The following is a 21,425-nucleotide window of genomic DNA, read 5'->3' as shown; positions in this document are numbered from 1 at the left end:
GGAAGTGGGTAACCCAGCACCTCTTTAACGTGGGAGAGAATTTCTGCCCAGAATGGTCGGATGGTTGGACAGTCCCACCATATATGGCTGAAGTCTCCCAACATCCCGCAGCCCCGCCAGCACCTGTCTGAGGTAGTTGGAAATATTCGGTGTAGTTTAGACGGATACAAGTACCAGTCGAACAGAAGCTTCATATGGGCCTCCCTGAGGTCGGTGGAATGGTTATGTGCTGTCACGTCCCGCCACAAGCCCTTCCACTCGCTGTCGGAAATGTCCCTCCCCAGTGTATGCTCCCAGTGATCTTGATACCGAGGCCGGGGGGATATCGTAGTTTCTAAGAGCAGCTTGTACAGAAAGGAGATCGCCCCCTTCATGGTGGATGCGTGAAGGATAAAATTTTCGAATTTCGTCAGGGGTCTGGTAGCGTCATCCACCACTCCAGGCGATGTCGCCCAATGCAAGAGTTGGAGGTGTCGAAAGCGTTCCGTCGGCAGAACCCCATAATCCCTCATACAATTATGGAATGTGAGGGGTTCGGCACTATGGAACAGGTGGGTGAGGGCCCTACAGCCACCTTCCCTCCAGGTCTCAAAGGGACCCTCCGTCAACGCCGGAGGAAAGGCCGGATTAAAGTGGATCGGGGTGAACGGGGACGGGAACGTGGTCCACCGGTCATCGCTACTAACCATGTCCCAGACCTTTAGCACCGTGCTGGTAGGAGTGCTAATGTACGCGTTTCTGGGCCGGTCCACCTTAGGCTTCCAAGCCAGGTCCCAGATGGAACAACCTGCAACGCTCCGATCCATGTGGAGCCAGTGCTTCTCCGAGAGCTGTTGGGATCACTCCACGAGGACTCTCATTTGGGCAGCCTTGTAATACAAATGCATGTCCGGAAAGCCCACTCCCCCCTCCAACCGCGGGCGTCGGAGAACCGTAAACGGAAGCCGCGCCCGACCGCCTTGCCAGACATTCTTCAGCATCAGGGTTTTAAGCCGACGGAAGTAATCTAGGCCTATCGGGATAGGCAAGGCCTGGAAGAGGTAAAGGAGCTTGGGCAAGAGAACCATTTTGAGTGCATGAATCCTACCCAGCCATGAGATAAATTTGGGCTTCCACCTGTCCAGCTTCGAACGAATCGACGTCAGCATCGGGAGGAAATTAGCTTGGAACAAGGCGCCTATGGTAGGGGTCAGCCGCACGCCCAGGTAGGGCAAGGAGGAAGACGTCCACGAGAGCGGAGTAAGCAACTGGATCTGTTGCACCTCCCCCTGTGACAGGGTCAAATTCAAGATGTAGGACTTGTCGAAGTTCACCTTGAATCCCGCCACCGTTTCATACTCGGAGAGCACCGAGTGAACATGGGGTAGTGACAGCGCCGGGTCTCGGAGGGACAACAGGACGTCATCGGCGAAAAGTGAGATCTTATGCTGCTCACCCATAAAGGGGAGTCCCAAGATCCGCTCATTCTCCCGGATCGCCAGCGCCAATGGTTCTATGCTAAGGGCAAAGAGAAGGGGCGAGAGTGGGCAGCCCTGGCGCGTCCCTCGGGAATGACGAAAACTCCCGGACCTATGGCCATTAACCAGCACTCGAGAGGCAGGGTTATTGTAGTTGGCCTCAAGCATTCTAATAAATTGGTCCGAGAACCCGAAGGCCACCAGCGTTCGATGCAGGAACCCCCAATCAACGCGGTCAAAGGCCTTCTCATCGTCAAGCCCTACCAACACTGCCGGTATGCGGAACCGCTCTGCTTTTTCGATTAAATGGACGACACGCCGCAGGTTGTCATGGGTTTGTCTACCTTTAATGAATCCAGATTGATCTGGGTGGATCAGAGCAGGCATCAAGTCTTGCAGTCTGCCCGCCAGGATGGAGGAGTACAATTTGGCGTCCAGGTTAAGGAGTGCTATCGGACGATATGATGCACAGTAGGTAGGGTCCTTACCCGCCTTGGGGAGAATAGTAATTAAGGCCTCGGCCATGGTGTCCGAGGTCCTACCTTCAGTGGCCATCGCATAGAAGAGGGAGACTAAGTAGTCGCAGATGTCAGACGCAAACGTCTTGTAGAATAAGGCCGTATAGCCGTCAGGCCCGGGGGCCTTATGCAGTTTCAAGGCCTTGATGGCGTCTAATACCTCCTCCCTAGAGATGGGGGAGGACAACAAATCATTCCATTCTCTGGAAACTCTCGGAAGAGGCAGACCACCCAAGAATTCGGACTGAGCCTCCGGATTGAGAGCCTCGCCCGAATAGAGCTCCTCATAGAAGCGACCGAATATGGCCGCTTTGTCTGCGTCTTTGTGCTGAACAGAGCCCGTATGGTCTCTCACACCTCCGATGTAATCCCTCTCCCGCTTGTCACGAAGTTGCCGAGCAAGGTGACGCCCAACCTTATTGCCCTGGGAATAGGAGACACGACGAAGGCGCAACAGGGTGAATTCCGCCCTGTTGTTATAATGGGCCTTCAGTGTCCCTCGCACCGCCGTCAGGGGGCGCAGGGTCACCCTGGAGGGATTCGCCTTGTGCGCCTGCTCCAAAGTGGCAAGCTCCGTTTCCAGAGCCTCCCTCTCTTCCCGCCGAAGTTTATTAAGGCTCGCGTTAAGGGCGAGGCACGTGCCCCGCAAGGAGGCCTTGCATGCATCCCACGTGTTATACACCGACGTGTCAGAAGGCGGATTGAGGACAAAAAAGTCACCAATAGCCTTCCTCAGCGCCCTACAGGACACCTCATCTCGTACCAGCGCGGCCGGGAAGTACCACCTTCGCCAGCCGTCTCCCCCCGCGGCCCAATGCAACCCCAGTACCACCAAACTATGGTCCGACAGCGAGAGCGGGAAGACATCAGTCATACGAATATCCCCCCTGAGGGCTTGGCTAACTAAGATGTAGTCTATGCGGGAGTACGAGCGATGGACGTGAGAGAAGAAAGTATAGTCCCTGGCCTGCGCGGGGACAAAGCGCCAGCTATCCACCAGCCCCAGCTCACCCACTTGCCGCCGTGTTTCCTCCGAGAAGACCCCCGTGTCAGCCCTGCGCGCCCCAGAACTATCCAAGTCCCTGTCCCACACCATATTGAAATCCCCCAGCAGTATCAAGTGTCCATCCACAAAGTCCCCCATCTTATCCATCAAACATTGCAGGAAGCCATTTTGACCCGCATTCGGAGCATACACCACAACAAAGGTACACAAACGGCCATACAGCGTCCCCTTCACCATTAGCCAACGACCCTCCCTATCAGCGCTCACCCCCAGGGGTTAAAAGTGGAGGGAGGCCCGGAAGAGGAGGGCCACTCCTCTATGCTTCGTGGGTGCGGACGCCCTGTAGATAAGGGGGAAGTGCCTATGGCGAAGTCTCATTTCGTCCCTCCTAGCCAGGTGGGTCTCCTGAAGAGCAACCACATCTAGGTGATGGTCCGAAATGTACTTCCAAAGCTTCTGCCGCTTATGTGGTGAATTGAGGCCTTTCACGTTCCAGGTGCCTATACTAACAGGCATAATGGGGACTTAAGAATCCACGGCATGTATGTGCCAAAACATCCACACTCCAACCTCAGGACCTCGCCGCATGCCGGAACCCAATCACATCGAGGACAATCACGCATAGATAACCAAGGGAAGGTCCCCAGCCACATCCGTACCGGAGTTACCACACGCACTTTCCCCCAGCACCCCAGAAGGGTCTCTCCCCCATAAAGCACAAGGGCCGAAGAAACACCACTATAGAGCAAAGGAAAAAATGCAAAGAATGACCGCACCAAGGACAACAGCAGAACACATGCACCACACAAGATCGCCACCACACTACCCCACCCCCCCAACCCCAACCCCAACCTCCCTACAACAAGAACCACATTCAAAGCACCCCCTGCCCCCCCCCTTTCAACAACCAGAGAAACAAGAAAACAGAGCACAAGGCCCGTAACCTGAACCAAGCACTCAGCAGTTCCAATGGCCCACAGGTCACAAGGTCCACATCAGACTGGAATCGGGGTGGGGGCACTAGTCCGGGGGCCCCCAGGGCCATGGCCCGGGGTGTCTTCTCCAAAAGTACCATAATACCCCAGGGCCGTAGGGACAGAGACTCCCCGGCGCCCGACCATCGAAAAAGTCAGGGATCATGCCGCTCCAGAGCTCTGCTGAGTGTCCGCAAGCGTGGCCGAGGCCACCGACGCCACTGCCGAACCTCTCTCCTGCAAGCTAACAGAGTGGTCCGGACGCAGCCGATCCGGGGAAGAGCCAACCCGGTGCCATGAAGAAGATCGACGCCGTCGTCGTGATGGTGAGGATTGTGCCGCCTGGGAGGATGGATCGTCCTCTAGCCCCAACAGCTCCTTCGCGGCCTGCAGGGAGCGGATCTGAGCTAGCCTGTTCTGCCACCGGAATATGATACGGAAGGGGTGCCCCCAGGAGTACGAGATGTTGCGCTCTTTCAGAAAGGCAGTCACAGGCCGGAATTCTCTCCTCTTTTGAAGCGTGGACGCCGCCAGATCCTGGAACAACTGCGGCCGATGGCCTCGGAATTGCAAGGCGGTGATAGCCCTAGCTTTCCGCAGGATGCGTTCCTTCGTCTGAAAGTCATGTACACACGCGAGTATGTCCGGGGGGGGGGCCCCCTCCTCGCCTAGGCAGGCCAACTCTGTGCACCCTGTCCATCCTGATCTCCCGAACGTCCTCCTCATCCAGCACTTGCAGGAATAAGGCCTGCACGTATTCTCTCAAGTCCCCAGCCTCACCATCCCAAGGTACCGCTCTGATGCGGATGTTGTTTCTCCTGGAGCGGTTTTCCAGGTCCTCAGCGTAAGCCTGCAGGTTCAGGTTCTGATCGGTAAGGCGAAGAACATCTTGTTGCAACTGGTGAACATCGTTCGCCATACTTAAGTCATGATCTTCTAAGGTGGCCACCCGCTCACCAATGCCGTCCACATCTCTCCGGACCTCTCGCAGGTCCGACGCCAGCTGGGCGCGAAGCTCGGAGATATCCTCCTTGATAGAAGCAAACAGCTCCGTCATGAATGCCTTGGTGGCGGGCGCCTCCTCGTCTGATTGCCTAGTCGAACCACTAGCTCCGGGGGAAGATGGCGGCTGCGACGTTTTAGATGCTCCATCTTTCACCGTCCTCCCCTTGCGTGGCAAATTCGACATCGCGGTGAAGCCGTAGAGTCAAGGCTATTGGGGACGAAGGCCGCTCCGATGTTCCTGCGGCACGGGCGGTTGCTGCCCGAGTAAGATGGCGGCGTAGGAGCTTCCCGCCAGAGCCAAAGGCCAGACCCGGGTGCTCCGCGCAAGGCCAGCAAGTCCGAGGCGCACTCGGCGCAGGGCACGGGTCCACACCAGGTAGCAAGTCGCACCCAGGGGCGATGAAGACCCTCCGTGTCAGCAGTGGGTGCCGAGGGTCGGCGCCGCGTTTCCAGAAGCAGTCGCGAGCAGGTCACACGGCCCCGCTAAGGATCCGGGGTCCACCCTCCACGAGGTCGGCCGTCCGCCGAGCTCCTCGGTCCTGTACAGCAAAGTGCTCACACTCAAGCCAGTGTCCCGGTGGAGAGGAGGGATCACAGTAGCGAAGAGAGGCAGAGGGCGACTGCCGCACCTCGATGCCACGCCCAGCCGGCGCCGTGTCGCTGCACTCCAAGGCGGCTGCTCCCTTACGCAAGGTCGGTGCGTAACAGGCCCAATGGCGAAGTGCACCCAGCGGCGTTGCACGGTCACTCAGGGACTCGCCGGGGACACCAGACCACTCCGCTCGATGCCGCTGGCCCCTGCAATAGTTTCAGAGCCGATTGGCACCCTGAGGCCGTCGCTGTACAATGCTTAGCAGGTCGGGCGCCAGAGCGACTCGAAAGCACGTCTTACTCCGACGCCATCTTGGCCACGCCCCCCATTTTAATTTATTTTAAATTGTACTTTTCCTCATCAATACTTGTGTTAGTCCCCATTCATCCATCGCTTGGAGGCCTCTGCATAAGTAATACATGCGACACCAGACCGGTTTAAAAGAGTTCCTCAAGTCTAGCTTTCCCGTACCCCATGACAATGAACAACAGGGGAGACCTGCATGCGCAATACAAAAAAATCCCATAAAAACTCAAGGAACGCATAACCTGGAAGTATCGGACCTGTGTTATTTCCATTTCAAAACACAAGGAGGGAGTTACCCTTGTAAACCATAAGGGACAGGGTAGAACAGTATGCAACAAGAAAAAAGTCCCTGCGCTTAAAGGATATACCTTATATCGTAAAATAGCCCCCCTAAGGTATCTATGGGGGCTATATTCGACCTAGAGGGAAAGGTATCCTAGCAATCCCAAGTAACAATGTAATTATCACTCAATAGTGGCTAGCAGTCAGTACATGAACTCTGTCCACAACAAAAACTTTAAAAGAGATTCAACAATCTTTAAAAACACTCTAACATGTATCAATATTTAAAATCATCAATTTATTGTTCATAATTAATAACATCATCAAGTATAGCAATACATAAAATTACAATCTGTAATCAATAAAAAAAAACAAAAGTCGATGCGGCGTTTCGGTGTCTTGTTTTGATGGCAACACCTTCTTCAGGACGTTTTTTTTTTTAAACTCTCTCAAAACTTAGAGGGGTTCAAACCAAAAAAAGATATCTTGGTACTGCCGCTTTTCATTCATTGGGCTGTATATCTTAATATTTTTTCTCTCACAAGGGAATGTTTTGGCAATTATTCCACCAGTTGAGAAACACTTATGTACATTCAATGTTTGGCTGTACCAGGGATGACCACTGTATGTGTAGATCGAATACAATTTTTCTTCTTATGTGTGGCGATACAGGGCAACTTAAGACTTGATGTGTCATTGTCATTTGTGCCTACCACTAGACTTGACAAATTTAAGTTACATGCTGAATTAGCACAATTTTTTAGAAAGTTGAAACTCAAGTCTTTCTTTGAGAAACCAACCACCGACACAGCACAACCTGACACTAACCCTAATACAACAGGCCTCAGAGTCAAATCTACCTTTGTCCCGCCACCCTCTTCCATCCCTGCTGAGATCACAACATTTGAACAAGCAGTATACCATGATGTTGAAAATCTCAACCCAACTGAACACTTCAATAACCTATCATGGGAGGACAGACAAACAATACAAAGTCTCCAAAACAACCCAACGTTAATAATAAAACCAGCAGATAAAGGGGGAGGAATTGTCCTCCTTGACAAAACTGACTATGACACTGAATGCCGCAGACTACTCAGCGACAACAGGAATTATCGCAGACTTGATCATGACCCAACAGAAGAGTTGCGTACCACCATCAACGCACTGGTCAAGAGGGCAGCAGACGCAGAACATATCTCCAAGCAGGAAGCTGAATACCTCTGCCCTATACATACTAGAACTCCATACTTCTACACGGTACCCAAAGTACATAAAGGGGCAACCCCCCCCCGGGTAGACCGATAGTATCGGGTATCAATTCTGTACTAGAACCACTCTCTAGATACTGCGACTTTTTTCTGAATCCCTTGGTACAAAAGACCCCCACCTACATCAAGGACACCAAACATCTGCTACAGGTTATCAACAACATCGCCTTTGACCCTGATAACCAGCTGCTGGTAGGGCTTGATGTGGAAAGCCTTTACACCAGCCTTCCACAAGACGCCACCCTACAGGTTCTACATGACATCCTGGAAAACTCTCCCTGGCCGTACCATACCCCAAGGAGCTTTGTTCTGGCCTGCGCAACCCTCGCGCTCAAAGAGAATTACTTTGAATACGAAGGCACGTTTTACCTACAAACAAACGGAACATCTATGGGCAGTGTTTTCGCGCCAAGTGTGGCTGGATTGTATGTACACCACTTCGAAAGCATTAACATCACTGCGGCATCCAACCCGTTCAGACATCATATCCTGAAGTGGCACAGGTATATTGATGATATATTGGTCATATGGCAAGGCACTCAGCACGAGCTAGACAACTTTTTGAACTGGCTAAACAATAGAGACCCATACCTGAATTTCACAAGCACAGCCAGTAACCACCAACTCCCCTTCCTAGACCTGGAAATCACAGCTAAAGACGGAACCCTTGTAACCACCACTTGTTACAAACTGACAGCGAGGAACTCACTGCTTCATTTTACCAGCTTCCACCCTCGCCCTCTCAGAGAAAACTTACCTTATGGCCAGTTTCTCCGGATTAGAAGAAACTGCACGAATGTGAATGACTACAAATCACAATCAGCAGACCTAGCTACCAAACTAGGCAACCGTGGTTACCCAAAACCCATCATTAAAAAAACGCAGAAGAGAGCCAGGAACCAAAACCGAGAGGCACTGCTTGAGGACATCGCCAAAGAAGATGAGGAACAACCAACTACATGTGTCACTACTTACAACACTGCCTCCAATGAGGTTACGAAAATAATCAAGAAACACTGGAGGATTATCAATTCAGGAGACAGGAATTGGGAACTTCCTAGGTTTGCGTATAAGAGGTGCCATAACCTGCGAGACCAACTAGTCAGCACCCGACCTAAACCACCACCACAACCACCAGAGAACACAATACTTAATGCATGGGGCCTGCCAAGGGTCACAGGACACTACCCCTGCAATGACTGCAGGGTGTGCCACCTTACATCGCACACCAAAACCCTAAACCTCGAACCTAACAAAACCTGGTCCCAAAGGAACCACACCAACTGTAACTCCCGGAATGTGATTTACCTACTCACATGCACGTGTGGCCTCAGATACGTGGGGATGACCACACGTAAGGTCAGAACCAGAATTACTGAGCATCGTAGTACTATGCGATGTAAGAAAAACATCAGTAAACTGACTAACCACTTCATCACCCACTGTCACACACCCAATGACTTTACCTGGACAGTCATTGAACAAATCCCTGAAAGTCCCATCAACAATGACAAGAAACTTCTCAGCAAAGAACAAAGATGGATATACCGCCTGTCTACCGCAACACAGGGTCTGAACGATGCGATCCCCTGGAACTCCTTGACCAATCTGTAGTCCAGGGCCCATCTTCCTGCCCACCGTTAACCGTACCATCCCCTGAGCGCTTCTTGCCTTAGAGGCAATCCCTTGACTTCCCTGTGACTCCAGGGCTCATCTATCTGTCCCCTATTAATTTAAATTTAATTTGTATTAATTTATTTTTCTAAATTAAATTTAACAACTCCCTGAGCCTATGGTCCTAGATGCCGGGTCGCCCTGCCCTCGTGATTAGCCTGGATATTACATGGCTTGTTGCCTCGCCCATGACATTTGCCTGGATAGTGCATACCAATGACACCAGCACCAGGGGCGAATGAAAAGGGAAGTGGGCACGGCGCACTACTAAAGTTTGAAGGCTGAAATTCAAGAGAAGAGTAATTGAGGTTTGTGGATTTCAAGGTGCTCCTACAGGTGACGCAACTGTTCCAGTGCGTCTGGAATTGTCAATGAGGGTAAGTGCGCTACAGAAATGTAGGCGCATCCCTGTATTGGGCACACTTATTCAGGTTCTGTGTGTTGATGACACCGTAGATTCCAAAGAGTTTCAATAAATAGTTCCAAAAGTGCAATTTGTGCAAGTTTATTAGATGATTTATCAATCCATGATTTTCTTATTTCTTTTCAAACATCAGATATTGAGAAAGCTCTGATGCATTTCGGACTAACCAAGTCCTTTATCGAGGAGCACTACAACAGAATATTAAAAAATAACCCAAATCAATGAAACGGTTAAGTAACATTGTTACTAAACAAGGGTGACTGAATTGTGCGACCTCATGCTGCCCAGTGTGAATTATAAGGGTGGATGGTTAAAAAATCACAATATGGATGGTGAACGAGGCTCCAAAGAAAGTGAAAACCATAGGCAATGGTGATGGTGCGAAAGAAAAATGTAGAAAAGACATGCTCACGGTAAAAGTAACGTGCCAGGGGCGCCTTTAACCTCAGGAGCGCCTTCACCATATAGATATGCATACCCTTTACACACTTATAATTTAAGCGGATGCCCCCAGCGCACACCGATAGTATTCCGCTAGATAGCGCCCGGGGTACACGCGCTGGATGTTAGAGCCGCCGCTCATGCGCAGACTTCGCACGCTACACCGCGTCACTACGCGGAAGAACCGGCACTCACCTGGGCACAATAATGACTCGGCAAACACGAGTCTTTTCACCATTTTTTCCAATCTCCAGGTGCGCTCGATTTACCAATTAGCCTCAGTATTTAAACCGGCGACTCAGGCCACACTTTACCGGTTTCTCGAAGGAGGCACAACAGGTCCAAAGCCGGCGCTGACCAGAAATCCTGTGAGTATGCAGTAACTACCACCTCGACCATGGGTAAGCGCTACCGCTCTTTTCTCCCTACAGGTTCCTAACTCCAGTGGTCCACCCTTTATTCTCCCCCCTAGGGTCAACCCCTTGCCACCTCTACAAACCTTGAAGAGGACACTACTTAAAACTAGCGTAAGCCATAAGCCTTACGCCTCATTCTTCTCACTTTTTTCACCACTGTTGCAATACTCCGTTTTTTTAAACCACTTCACCTCGAAGTTCTAGTGCGATCTTCCACCATAATGGTACCACCAATACCATTACACTTGAGCCGCTGATAGCCTGCACCTCATCGCTATTAAGCCGGCTGCCATGATATATATGACCCATATCGTTTTGTGACTCTTTCTTTCCCTGTATGTTTTGTCCTTGTCCTTTATGTTATGTGTACAGGTGATCTTGAGAAGGGAATCCCCCCCTCTCACAGTTAGATACACTTTAGGGCGTGTAGACACATAGTCCACACTACACACCCACTAGTTTATATATTTTTTAATTTTTAATTCACACCCACATTTTAGTCCTGAAGAAAGCCAGCATATTGATAAGGCACTGGCTGAAACATGTTGACACTTTAAAGGACGTGGGAGGTCGTAACCCGCCCCCAACGTCCAACAGCCTTATTTTTAACCGCTGACGGAGGCCCAACTATTAAAGTTTTCAAGGACTGGGACCCCCGCCAAGCCGTTTTAAACTCACTATCTCACCACCTTTCACCGCACACACAGTGACATACCTGCTCCGCTGTAATCAGGCGTCGTAGCACACCCGGGACACGCTAGGTGTCACTGGGTGGGCCCGATGATGAAGCATGCCACCAACTAGGTTGGTGGGTGAGGGCTTTCTAAAGACACCCAACAGGTGCCACCCCCAATCGACAAAACTCAACTGAGTCACCATGATTTTTATAAAATAAACATCATACCAACCCCATCCATAGCTAGTCTCTTTTTGATAACTTGACATATAAACTGGGGATCTGGACTAGCTTTCTGGTCCTCTCTCTCCCTCTTGATACACGCACTCCATGCAAGCTAAGCCACCCTGGCGTTCCCTGTATCTCTAGGTTTCAGAATTCCCTGAGTTGGTAGGGTTCCCTGGTTGCTGGCTGATCCAGATCACAAATAGCGCAGCCGATCATCATTTAAAGTAAGAGGAAATTGGATTTCTTCAAATGTAGCTTTGAAATATGGGCTGTCAGAGAAGGGTTGAAAACCTATTCTACCTCCTGAAGGTTGGAGTGATGGGCGCAGAAATACATCTGGGGCCTGATGTCCAAATGGTCCAGCACTCCATGGCATTGTTTTTCTCACGTTTTCACTTATTTTCTGGTGGGGTCTGCTCCCAGGCTGGGCAGATAGGAATGGATGTTAGCCACCAATCTACCCACTCCTGGGGGGAGGGGGGGGGGGTCAGAAATCCCCCCAGATCATCAGGGAAAGATGTGAGAAACAGACTGGGTTTGGGGTGTTTGGTCATCCAGACACGGCACTTCACCCACCACCCCCGAGTATCTCTTTGCCACCTGGAGGAGGGAGAATGAGGTGGATCAACCCCCTCTCTGTCAGCCCATATATCAAAACCTATGTTCAAAACACTCTAAATGGCCTCTCCTTGTCAGGGGGATGTGGTTGTTGTAGGCCCCAGGGGGACAAAAAAGACTGCTGCAGCTTTAAGTGTGGCGGTGCAGCCTGTTGACAGACTGGGCATACTCCCACCCTGTTTTTTAAATCTATCCCATCCTGGTGTCTAGCGGTGTTTCTTTCCCCGCAGAGAGGGCTGATTGGGAGTACTTTTCCAAGCCTGCCTTTCTTTAGCAAGGCTGTTGCTGCTTTATAGGTGAGAGAGCATAGCCTGATGCCAGGACTGTTCGACTCCCACCCATCTATATCTTTATCTATACTACTATTATAAAGTAAGAGCTGTGAACCTTTGAGGCGGGTAAACTCGGGAACCACAGCGCCAATTCAAACACCTGATACATCATTGTAATTGTCAGGGTGTGCAGATGGACATAGGCTATATTAAAATATAATATATACGTTGTTTAAAAAATTAAAGATAAAAAAAAGTAGTCCCTTGAAAGTAGCGCCGCCGCGACCTGCGTGCTGACATAAGGAGCGCGGGGAGAAGTGGCGTACAGGAGCGCGAGGAGGAGCGGCGGAGATCAGCGCGGGAGGAGCGGAGAACTTTGCCAGACTGGAGCGGGCTCAGGTACGTCAAGCGCGGGGAGGAGCGGTGAACTAAGGCGGACTGACCGGTAAACTTTGGCGGAGCGCGGGGAGGAGCGGAGAACTTTGCCAGACTGGAGCAGGCTGAGGTACGTCAGGAGCAGGCTGAGGTACGTCAAGCGCTGGGAGGAGCGGTGAACTAAGGCGGACTGGAGCAGGCTGACGGGTAAACTTTGGGGGACTGCAGCCCCGTGTGAAATGGTTACATACTGGCTTTGTGTAGTGGGGGTTGAGTCGCCATGGCAGGTTATGAACGGGGTTTGCTTTTGCAGCGCACAGAGAAAGGTCGTTTGCAGCGTCGGATGCGTGGCAAAAGTGTTAGGGAGCATGGCGTGTGTGGCTGTTTGGGGGCACTGAAGGTGGCGGTGAACTTGGGCTGAGGAGGTGGTTGGGGCCTGTGTTTGGGCGACTGCGGTGAACTAAGGCGGACTACAGCGGGCTGAGCAGTAAACTTTGGCGGACTGCTGCAGCGGGGCGTGTGGAATGGGTACATACTGCCTTTGTGTACTGGGGGTTGAATCGCCATGGCAGGTTATGAACGGGGTTTTGTTTTGCAGCGCACAGACAAAGGTTGTTTGCGTCGCCACAGTGTTAGGGAGCAAGCCTGATTGCCCCCGGACAACGTCGGGACGGGCTTCTAGTTTAAAATAAAAATGAAATTAATCTATTCCTGGCATCCAGGGGGCTTTTACCACCAACCCCAATCAGGGGGCTTACTGATTTGGGTAAATATCTCTGCCCTGGGAACAGAGAGACCACTGGCGCATTAGAGGTAGGAGTGTGCCCCAAAACCACAATGGGCCTACCCTCCCCCACTGTCCCTTGCGTCCTGCTACATCCTAGAGCAGGGACCTACGAGGGCGAGGCATCCTTTTGTGAGAGCTCCAGAATCATTTTGTGACTTCATTTGGAGGACGCAATCTGTGCATCCTTCGCACTGACAAGGTAGTGTGGAGGATATGAACATCTCGTCCTCCCCACTGAAGACGTTAAGAATATCAATGAAAAAATCGGCTCGGACATGATCATTGTTCATTCCGACCCCATCAGAACAAGTGGCGGGAATACAAAGCACGAACACTAGAAACAAAATATATGGCCGTTGCAGAGCATTTAGAAAATGTGTCTTCCAAAAATCATTATTCAGTTCATGGGAGTTCTAAAATCAAGCGCTACCAACGCAGCTTTAAAAGCTCTTGTGGCTTAGCTCATATGTGATATCAAAACTCGCAGTGCTAATATAAAATTGAATGCTGAAATTCAACAGATCCACCATGAGGCATTCTTCAATACTCGAGAGACTCCTTCAAGGCGAGAAAATTAACTTTCTAACATACTCTGTGTTGGTGACAATCCTTACACATTTATACAGACCACCAATACCAGACCTCGAACATTCCGATTCGGCCTGATATCTCCAAACACACAGACTAACACACAGACTAACGAAAGTGGGATCTTCATCAATATTTTTCTAAATTTAAACTAGGTGGATAGGAAACATTTCTGCTACTTCCCTTAAACTCAAGGTAATGAGCGGCTACTCCCCATCTTTACCAGTTTGCTTGTATTCTTCCACTTTATGCACATTTTTGGTTCTTATGGTTGGGCAGGCACATGCCAGTAGTATATGCAGTGTAGGGAGGTTCCCCGGAGAGGATCCTAGGATGTGGGCATGGTGGTGGGACTGACAGAACTGTGAGGGAGGGTGCCCACTGGGTGGCGCAGACTTGTGCTAAAAAGGTAAAACATGAGTACAAGAGAAGAGTTCCTACATCCTCCCCTACCTTTTAATAAATCTAGGAACTTATTAGAGGGATAGCTCGTTTTTACCATTGGTTTCTACAATATTGTTTGTTTATTGCATAATAAATGTACAGATAGGACAATTTTTCAAGTTATACGTGACCCTGGACTTATGAGATGTAATTTCGACGTAAGAAACTCCTATTATACTGATCTGGGCATCGATACCCTCTGTTTCCCACCAGGAAACAATTATTAAAAGTGTTTTTTTCCGTTAAGGACCAGGAATAACCCATATATCCGTCGTAACATCTAAAGCTGATTGACTTTACAGGTAGGCCTCACCAACACCTTAGGTTGGACCCTCCAGCGTTATACAGTCGGCTTCATGTGCGGGCCCAACCAAGACGATCCATCAGTATGAACGGAAAGGAAGTATCGAAATGACTGAACTATATTCTGGGGAGATGCACGCAGTGGTGTAACATAAGCCCCAGTAGTGGTGGTGGGGGGGCGAGCTCCAGGGGCCCCCCTCAGCAAAAGTACTAGGTGGTGTGCCAGGGAAGGAGGCCCCCTCTATATACTTTGCAGGCATCCCCCCTCAAGTTTTTTTTACGCCGCTTGCGACTAGAGCACTTTTGCCCAAATTGATAAATCAGTTAAGAGTAGATTAAATTAAAAGAATCAACAAATACAATAGGTCTCAATTGAGATCTTTTTGAGTCATATCGTAAATTAAATCTTTTCACTCCTGGTTGGAATTTTGGAGCCTCAATTGACCCCTGAACTTTTGTGGGTCACCTGAATTACCTCTCTTAAATATTTATGGATTAGTTCTGTTTGTTATCCCGGGAATATATGCATGCGCCATGATGATACAGGCCAGATTGAGGGTCGTGGTTTGTCCATGTACATGCATCGCAAAGCACAACCGCTTTTTTTAATGTACCTTTCGAAGAAGGCGGACAACACAATTAAAACTATAAATTAAGAGTGTGACTTGGCAGAAGACAATTACTGGGGGTCATGGGAGCATTTTATAGCAGATGGACACTGGTAATGCATTTGTTTTGCCTATGTAAGGAATAAAGGGCTATTTTCATTAATCATCGTCGATGAGAAGGGAAAGAGCTCCCAGACAGATAACAAGGGAGTGGAGAAGATGTAGCGCAGCAGCCAGAGCTGCTGACGGGAGAGCTCGGGATCCTGGTTAAAGTCTTGGTGGCACTACACAATATCCTGTGATTCTATGCAAATCACTTAATCTCTCCTGGTAATACATTGTAAAGTAAACATGCTGCAATAGTAAAAGGCAAACCTTTATGAAAATATAGTTCCACCAAGCGAATATTAACAGTATTTCAGTGTCAGGAAACTGATAAGAGAAGCAGACGAGAGGTACAAGTATTGGTAAATGCAGGAAAATATGCTACAGCCAATAGAAATGGAGAAAATGTAAGTGGCACACACAGGAACCAATGAGAAGCCAGGAAAGAGAGGGGTTGGGATGTAAGTCCCCTTAAAGTTTATAGTAAAAACAATAGATTTCTCAAGCACAACTCAAGCGCAGTGCAGGCGAACCCTAAAAATAGTCCCCATAATATAGGGGTGGGAAGATACAACTAATCCAGTCACAACACTGTGAGGCAAAAACGCTCCAGTGCAGCACAAACACAAGAAAGAATAAGGAAGGAAAGGAAAAAGGAAGAAGTGCATTGAATTAATATTGGACAAATTAGATAGACAACAAAGCCTTCTGGTCATGAGCAAGGTTCTGTCCTCAAGTCTACTGTAACTATACATTCTGTACCGGAAACAGTAGACCTGCCAGGAGACTGCTAAAGCTGTCTGTAGCCGAAACCTACAGAAATAACAACACAGTAATTTTGTTGCATTGTAGAGTTTTCTAAATGTTTACCACTCTACTCCAGTCATAGTTTTGTGGTAAAAAGTCAAAAAAGTTATTTAGAGTTCTGAAAAAGTCTGAATTGTTTATAGCAAGATTTAAAAGTTTTCGAAGTGCTGAAATGTTGAAATGGTTCATTAACCCCTTGGGCGCGGCCGCAATTCTGCGCCTGTGCGGCAGAATTGCGAGTGGGCGGGTTCATGACGGCCCCCAGCTGTCATCAGCACACGCCCACCGTGATGCATGATGGCTGGGGGCAGTCATCCGCATCGAAGGGGTTAAAGACTTTGCATGATTGTTTTACACGTTTGGAGTGCTATTTATAAAGCAAAACATGCTGTTAAGGACTGGTCATTTCAAGATTAGAGAATGTGTTTAGAAAGTTAAAAAACACAAACAAAGAATTTGAATTGTTAAAATGTTTTAAGAAGCTGATGAAAAAGTGGTCAAAGCTATTTAGAAAACAGACAGGGTTAATCATATGAGTTAAAATACTCAAAACCAATGGGAGGGGAAGAAAAGTGGCATTTGCAATTAAAATCAATTTTTGCTTAAATTCTTTCTATGAAAATCGCACAAATATATCAAATTGAGCATCTACAGGAAGTTTAGGATTTTTATCAGTGCATCTTGGTTGAAATATGCTTTCCTAGCTTGCTACTCTTTATATACCATGGCACAACTACCATACATGAGCGATGACTAAACCCAACAAACACAAGATTCAGGCCTTTCAGATTAAAATCTGTACTGACAACATAGGTATTAAGATCCTCCTATAAGCTCTCTCCTTACCTGTGTTATCTTTTCCTATCTTCAGTCTGTGGTGTTCCTGAACCGAAGGATAGTATTTCAAGCAGAAGTAATTTCCACCCAGGAAAGTGGCCTTGGGAGGTCAGTCTACAGTACTTTGAAGTCCACATGTGCGGAGGGTCTCTGGTCTCACAGAGATGGGTTGTCTCAGCGGCCAGCTGCTTTCAGTAAGTACAGGAAATCATGCTGTCAGGGGAGTGAGTTTTGGGGGAAGAATTTTGGCTACTTTATTTTAGAAGGAATAATATGATGTAGCATTTGGTGCATTCTCAACAGTCTTTCAATGGAATATGAAAAGCCAGTACAGGAAGAAAACCTGAAATGTAATTTAACACTGTAATTTGGATATGTTAAAATTATAAATAATATGATTTAGAAATATAGATTGAAGGACGAGTCGGTTGTATATCATAGTACCTGTCACAATAGGAAGGTCAATAATATTAAATAGCATGAATATTCGATGTAACTTGTTGACCACCACTGTAATGTCATGGTAACTATGCTTAGGGAAGTATTGATTTATCATTCTTAACTCCACAGCAGCTGACCTTGATCATAAGGTGTTAGTCGATATTTTGGATTCAATATTGTTGCAGATTGGTATTTCAAGTGCAATATTGTGACTTCAGTCTCTGTGCTGTGGCTCACAACTGAGTATATTAGTCCACTTTTAATGTTTTCCCATCATTCCTCTTCTCTCACAAGAAGATGTAAATAGCTAGGATTTCAATAAACATACACAATGTGAGAAAGGTACTATAGGCCTAGTTTAATGGCTATAATGTACTTGTAATAAGGCAGGCAGAATAACTTATCCACTAAACTCTAAAGGAAGCCCTAGCCACACAGAGCAAGCTCTGTTTCTCCATTGTGGTGTTGCCACAATCTTAGGTACCAAACTATGAAGGAATTACTTCAAGGACACTGGAGGTAAACTTTGAAATGCTGTTTATAATTATTCTAGTGTCTCATAGGTTCAGAATGTTGACTTAAGTTCTAGTCCTCCTCAAGACAAAATATACCACCCAGTCAGACCTTTTCTGTTTGCCACTAATCCCTCTGAAAACGTGAGGGCGGCTGAATGTTTCTCTCACGCTCTCGTATTTGTTGACTTTTTCTTGACCTGTCCTACCACAGAGCTTAGTTAACATAACCTTACCCCAATTGCACCTACCGAGACACACAGAGCAAAAGACAACATGATAGCAGAAGTCCATAGTGACTGGTTCATCCCTAACCTTACCGAAGCAGTAACCATGCACCATCTGCCAATTGTACTCAACCAAACCTACACTAAAGGTTCTGTCATCTGCTATCCCCAGACCAACAGGGCCCTTTAAGGCGTTACATGTTGATTTTATCAACAGGATCTATTGTTGTGCTAACTATCAACATCTAATTGTTGTAGCCTATTTGTACTCCAGGTTGATTGAAGCTGGCCTTTGCAGAAACTGGGACGCCAAGGCAACAGCGAAATTCATCGCCAGGGAAGTAATACCTAGGTGGTGATACTAGACTTCATCCGATCAGACAACAGAATACACTTTTTCAACTCCATGTTCAGTCACATCTGCACCCTTTTACATATAACACACAAACTAGCCTCAGTATATCACCCCCAAAGCAGTGGTGTCATTGAGAGACTAAACAGCCTGCTAAAAAATACATTTAGCAAAATATATGCCATCCTTAATAAGTGGCTCAACTGTCTGCCCCTAGCCTTGTTTGCATTATGGAAAAAACCCAGCAGCGATCACCATCTCACACCACACCAAATTGTAACCAATAGACGGATGGGAACCCCATCCCAGAAATACGGACCTAATTAAGCACTGAGACATGCTCACAGGCACTAGGGACACATTTCCCAAAGTAAAGATATCTCCCGACCACTTGAGGACCACAGACATCTTTCCTGGATCCATCCCCAAGATCTGCAATGTTTCACAAGTTATGTATTATTGTACAATTGTATAGCATCAATTTACTGTGAGTGTTGACGCTTACACATGTTGCCAAAGATCTGCCTAGTCAAATGATTTCCGCCCTGACATTTGCACAGCTCTTTTGTAGGGACCTCTCCCATGTCACCTATAAATACACTGAACACAACACTGGTATTCCACACGCACTACACAACACACTCTTACACAACACATGGTATCAGCACATGACTACAGTGGGCGCCCAGACTTCAGCCAGGTCATGCTTTTTTTGTTTGCTGAAACTGCATGTAGTAGACACAGACAGGCTTTATGTGTCCCAAGAGGTAGCCCCCCCAAAAAAGCTAAATGCCTACTCCACGTGTACCTAAGTAGGATTAGTGCCAAGATACAACCCAACAGAGTAGAATCCCATAGAACAGAAGTAAATGTTACCTAATAGGAAAATAATCCCATAGTACTGTAACTCTTACTGATCCTAGCGAGATTCAAACAGAGTTAGATAGGATACGCAGGCGATACTGTTTGGCCAAAAGACTTTAAATAAAAGTGAATCTTGATGGTAGCAAAGCCAAAAGCGTCCACTCTTGTTTCTGTCTGTGGCCCCAGGGTGGCCCTTAGCATGTCTGGTGCAGTCTTCTTTGATTACAAATGAACGCCAGATTTGGAGTTCCAGTGTAGGGCCATCTTCCTTAATGACATGAAGGGAAATTAGTCTTGTAGGGAAGGGTTGAATACCAGCAAAGATAACCCCTGTCAGGAAACATGGGACACTGAGATAGATAGGTACACTTGGTTGGAAGGGAAGAGGCAACCCCTAATTAAATGGAAACTTTCACTGTATTCCTTGTGCTTTGGAGATAAAGGAAAGATTCCACTCGGCACTAATGAGAACTGTGGCACAATACTGCATGTACCGGACATGCAATGGGGCACCCCCACAGTGATGGATACATACTGGCAGTAGGGTGAATTTACCTACACCTAGCTTGTCCCCAGATGGCGAGACACTGTGCTCTCTGGTCACCATACACATCCCTACCCTAGTCATTCCTGGAAAATATCTGTCAGAGTAGACCAACATCTGCTACAGAAGAAAACAACTCTATTGCATCAGGTTTGAGAAAAAAAATAGCTGATTATTTTGACTGGGCTCAATTCAAACACATTCCAGAATAATTCACCCTGTTTTCTGACACACAGGTCAATGCAGGAGGGCCTACAACCTTCTGCACAACGCAGATGAAAGCAAATGCCTGCTGGTTGCAGATAACCAGATGGGAGATCATAAAAATGATGAGCAGTACTGAGTTCGGCCTTAATGCAATCGAAGAAGAACTAAGGGCCAGATGTATCAAAGGTTTTTACCCATTCTGTGCCTATGCGAAAATGTGTTCGTACATATGGCCCTAAGAGCCATCCGTATCATGGAGATGCAACATCGGTATGTGTTGATGACTGCAATAGAGAGAGGGGTGTGGGCCAAGATTTGTGCATCCTGTTGTACGTTCATCCCAGGCAACAACATGAACAATGGGACTCTGACTCGTGCCATCCAACCTCTGCATCATTTACAAACCAACTCGCGAAAGGAGGGAGGTGCCCCTGAGCCAGACTTGTACTCTACTTCCTAGCTCCCCCAGTGGGTAACAGGACTGTGCACTTCATTGCTGCCTATTCTCATTTTTGTACTGTTTATTTTCTGCTGTAAAAACGCAGTCCTCAAATTGGGTGGAATGCAAGTAACTAGGGAAGTAGTAATAGTTAAAACTAGAACACAACAAACCCGTAACAATGTGACTGTCATGAAATATGGTTAAATTAGGTGGTTAAAAATTCATCTATAGGGGGTAATGTTAATATTGATATTGATGTACCCAACAATAAGTGTATGTATAAAAAACGAAATCGAATCACTGTTCTCTAAATCCCCTGTTATGATTTCTCCATCAACCCGAGTCAGAAATACGTACCAACCACTCTTTTCGAGCACCACAGCCTCCTTTACCAGTGGCATCTCCATCAGGGCATCATAGATCTTGCCTCCATAATAATAGACCTCAGAGCTACAAGTTTAGGTCATGGATAAGATTAAGATCTCACCGTCAGATTACACTTGAGATGAAATTGGGATTCTTCATTGAGATTGAGATCTTTACGATCTCATCTCATGACTTTCTCTTTGGGTCTGTGTTCACCTACTTTACCAGACTCACCCCCAGCAAGGATATTTCTTTATTGATTTTTTATTTATATTGATTTACCGACTACCAATGCCACCACACCGGTAATCTTTGAAATGCTTCATCAAAGGTCCACTTCTTGATCATTGCTACCTTTGGTTCCAAGTCTTTTAGAACCAGTAATGGAACTATTTTTGACACTGGCTTCTGCTAAGGCTACTTCATCCTGCCTACAGAAAAATATAAACTTCCAAT

At 47.7% G+C, this 21,425-nt stretch overlaps 1 protein-coding gene across 1 annotated transcript in view; it reads left to right on the top strand.

Moving 5' to 3' along the window:
- The window catches only part of LOC147703646 (polyserase-2-like), a 1,078,318-nt gene that overhangs the window by 607,340 nt on the left and 449,553 nt on the right, over nt 1-21,425 (top strand). Inside the window, exon 8 of the mRNA XM_086929536.1 lies at nt 17,049-17,208. Coding sequence (XP_086785662.1) covers nt 17,049-17,208 — 160 coding nt within the window. The remainder of the gene's footprint in view (nt 1-17,048; nt 17,209-21,425) is intronic.

This window comes from Lissotriton vulgaris, chromosome 7 (assembly GCF_964263255.1).
Source record: "Lissotriton vulgaris chromosome 7, aLisVul1.2, whole genome shotgun sequence".
In the NCBI taxonomy this organism is placed as follows: Eukaryota; Metazoa; Chordata; class Amphibia; order Caudata; family Salamandridae; genus Lissotriton; species Lissotriton vulgaris.
Note: the sequence above shows the minus strand (reverse complement) of the source record. Positions and strands in the feature narration are given on the sequence as shown.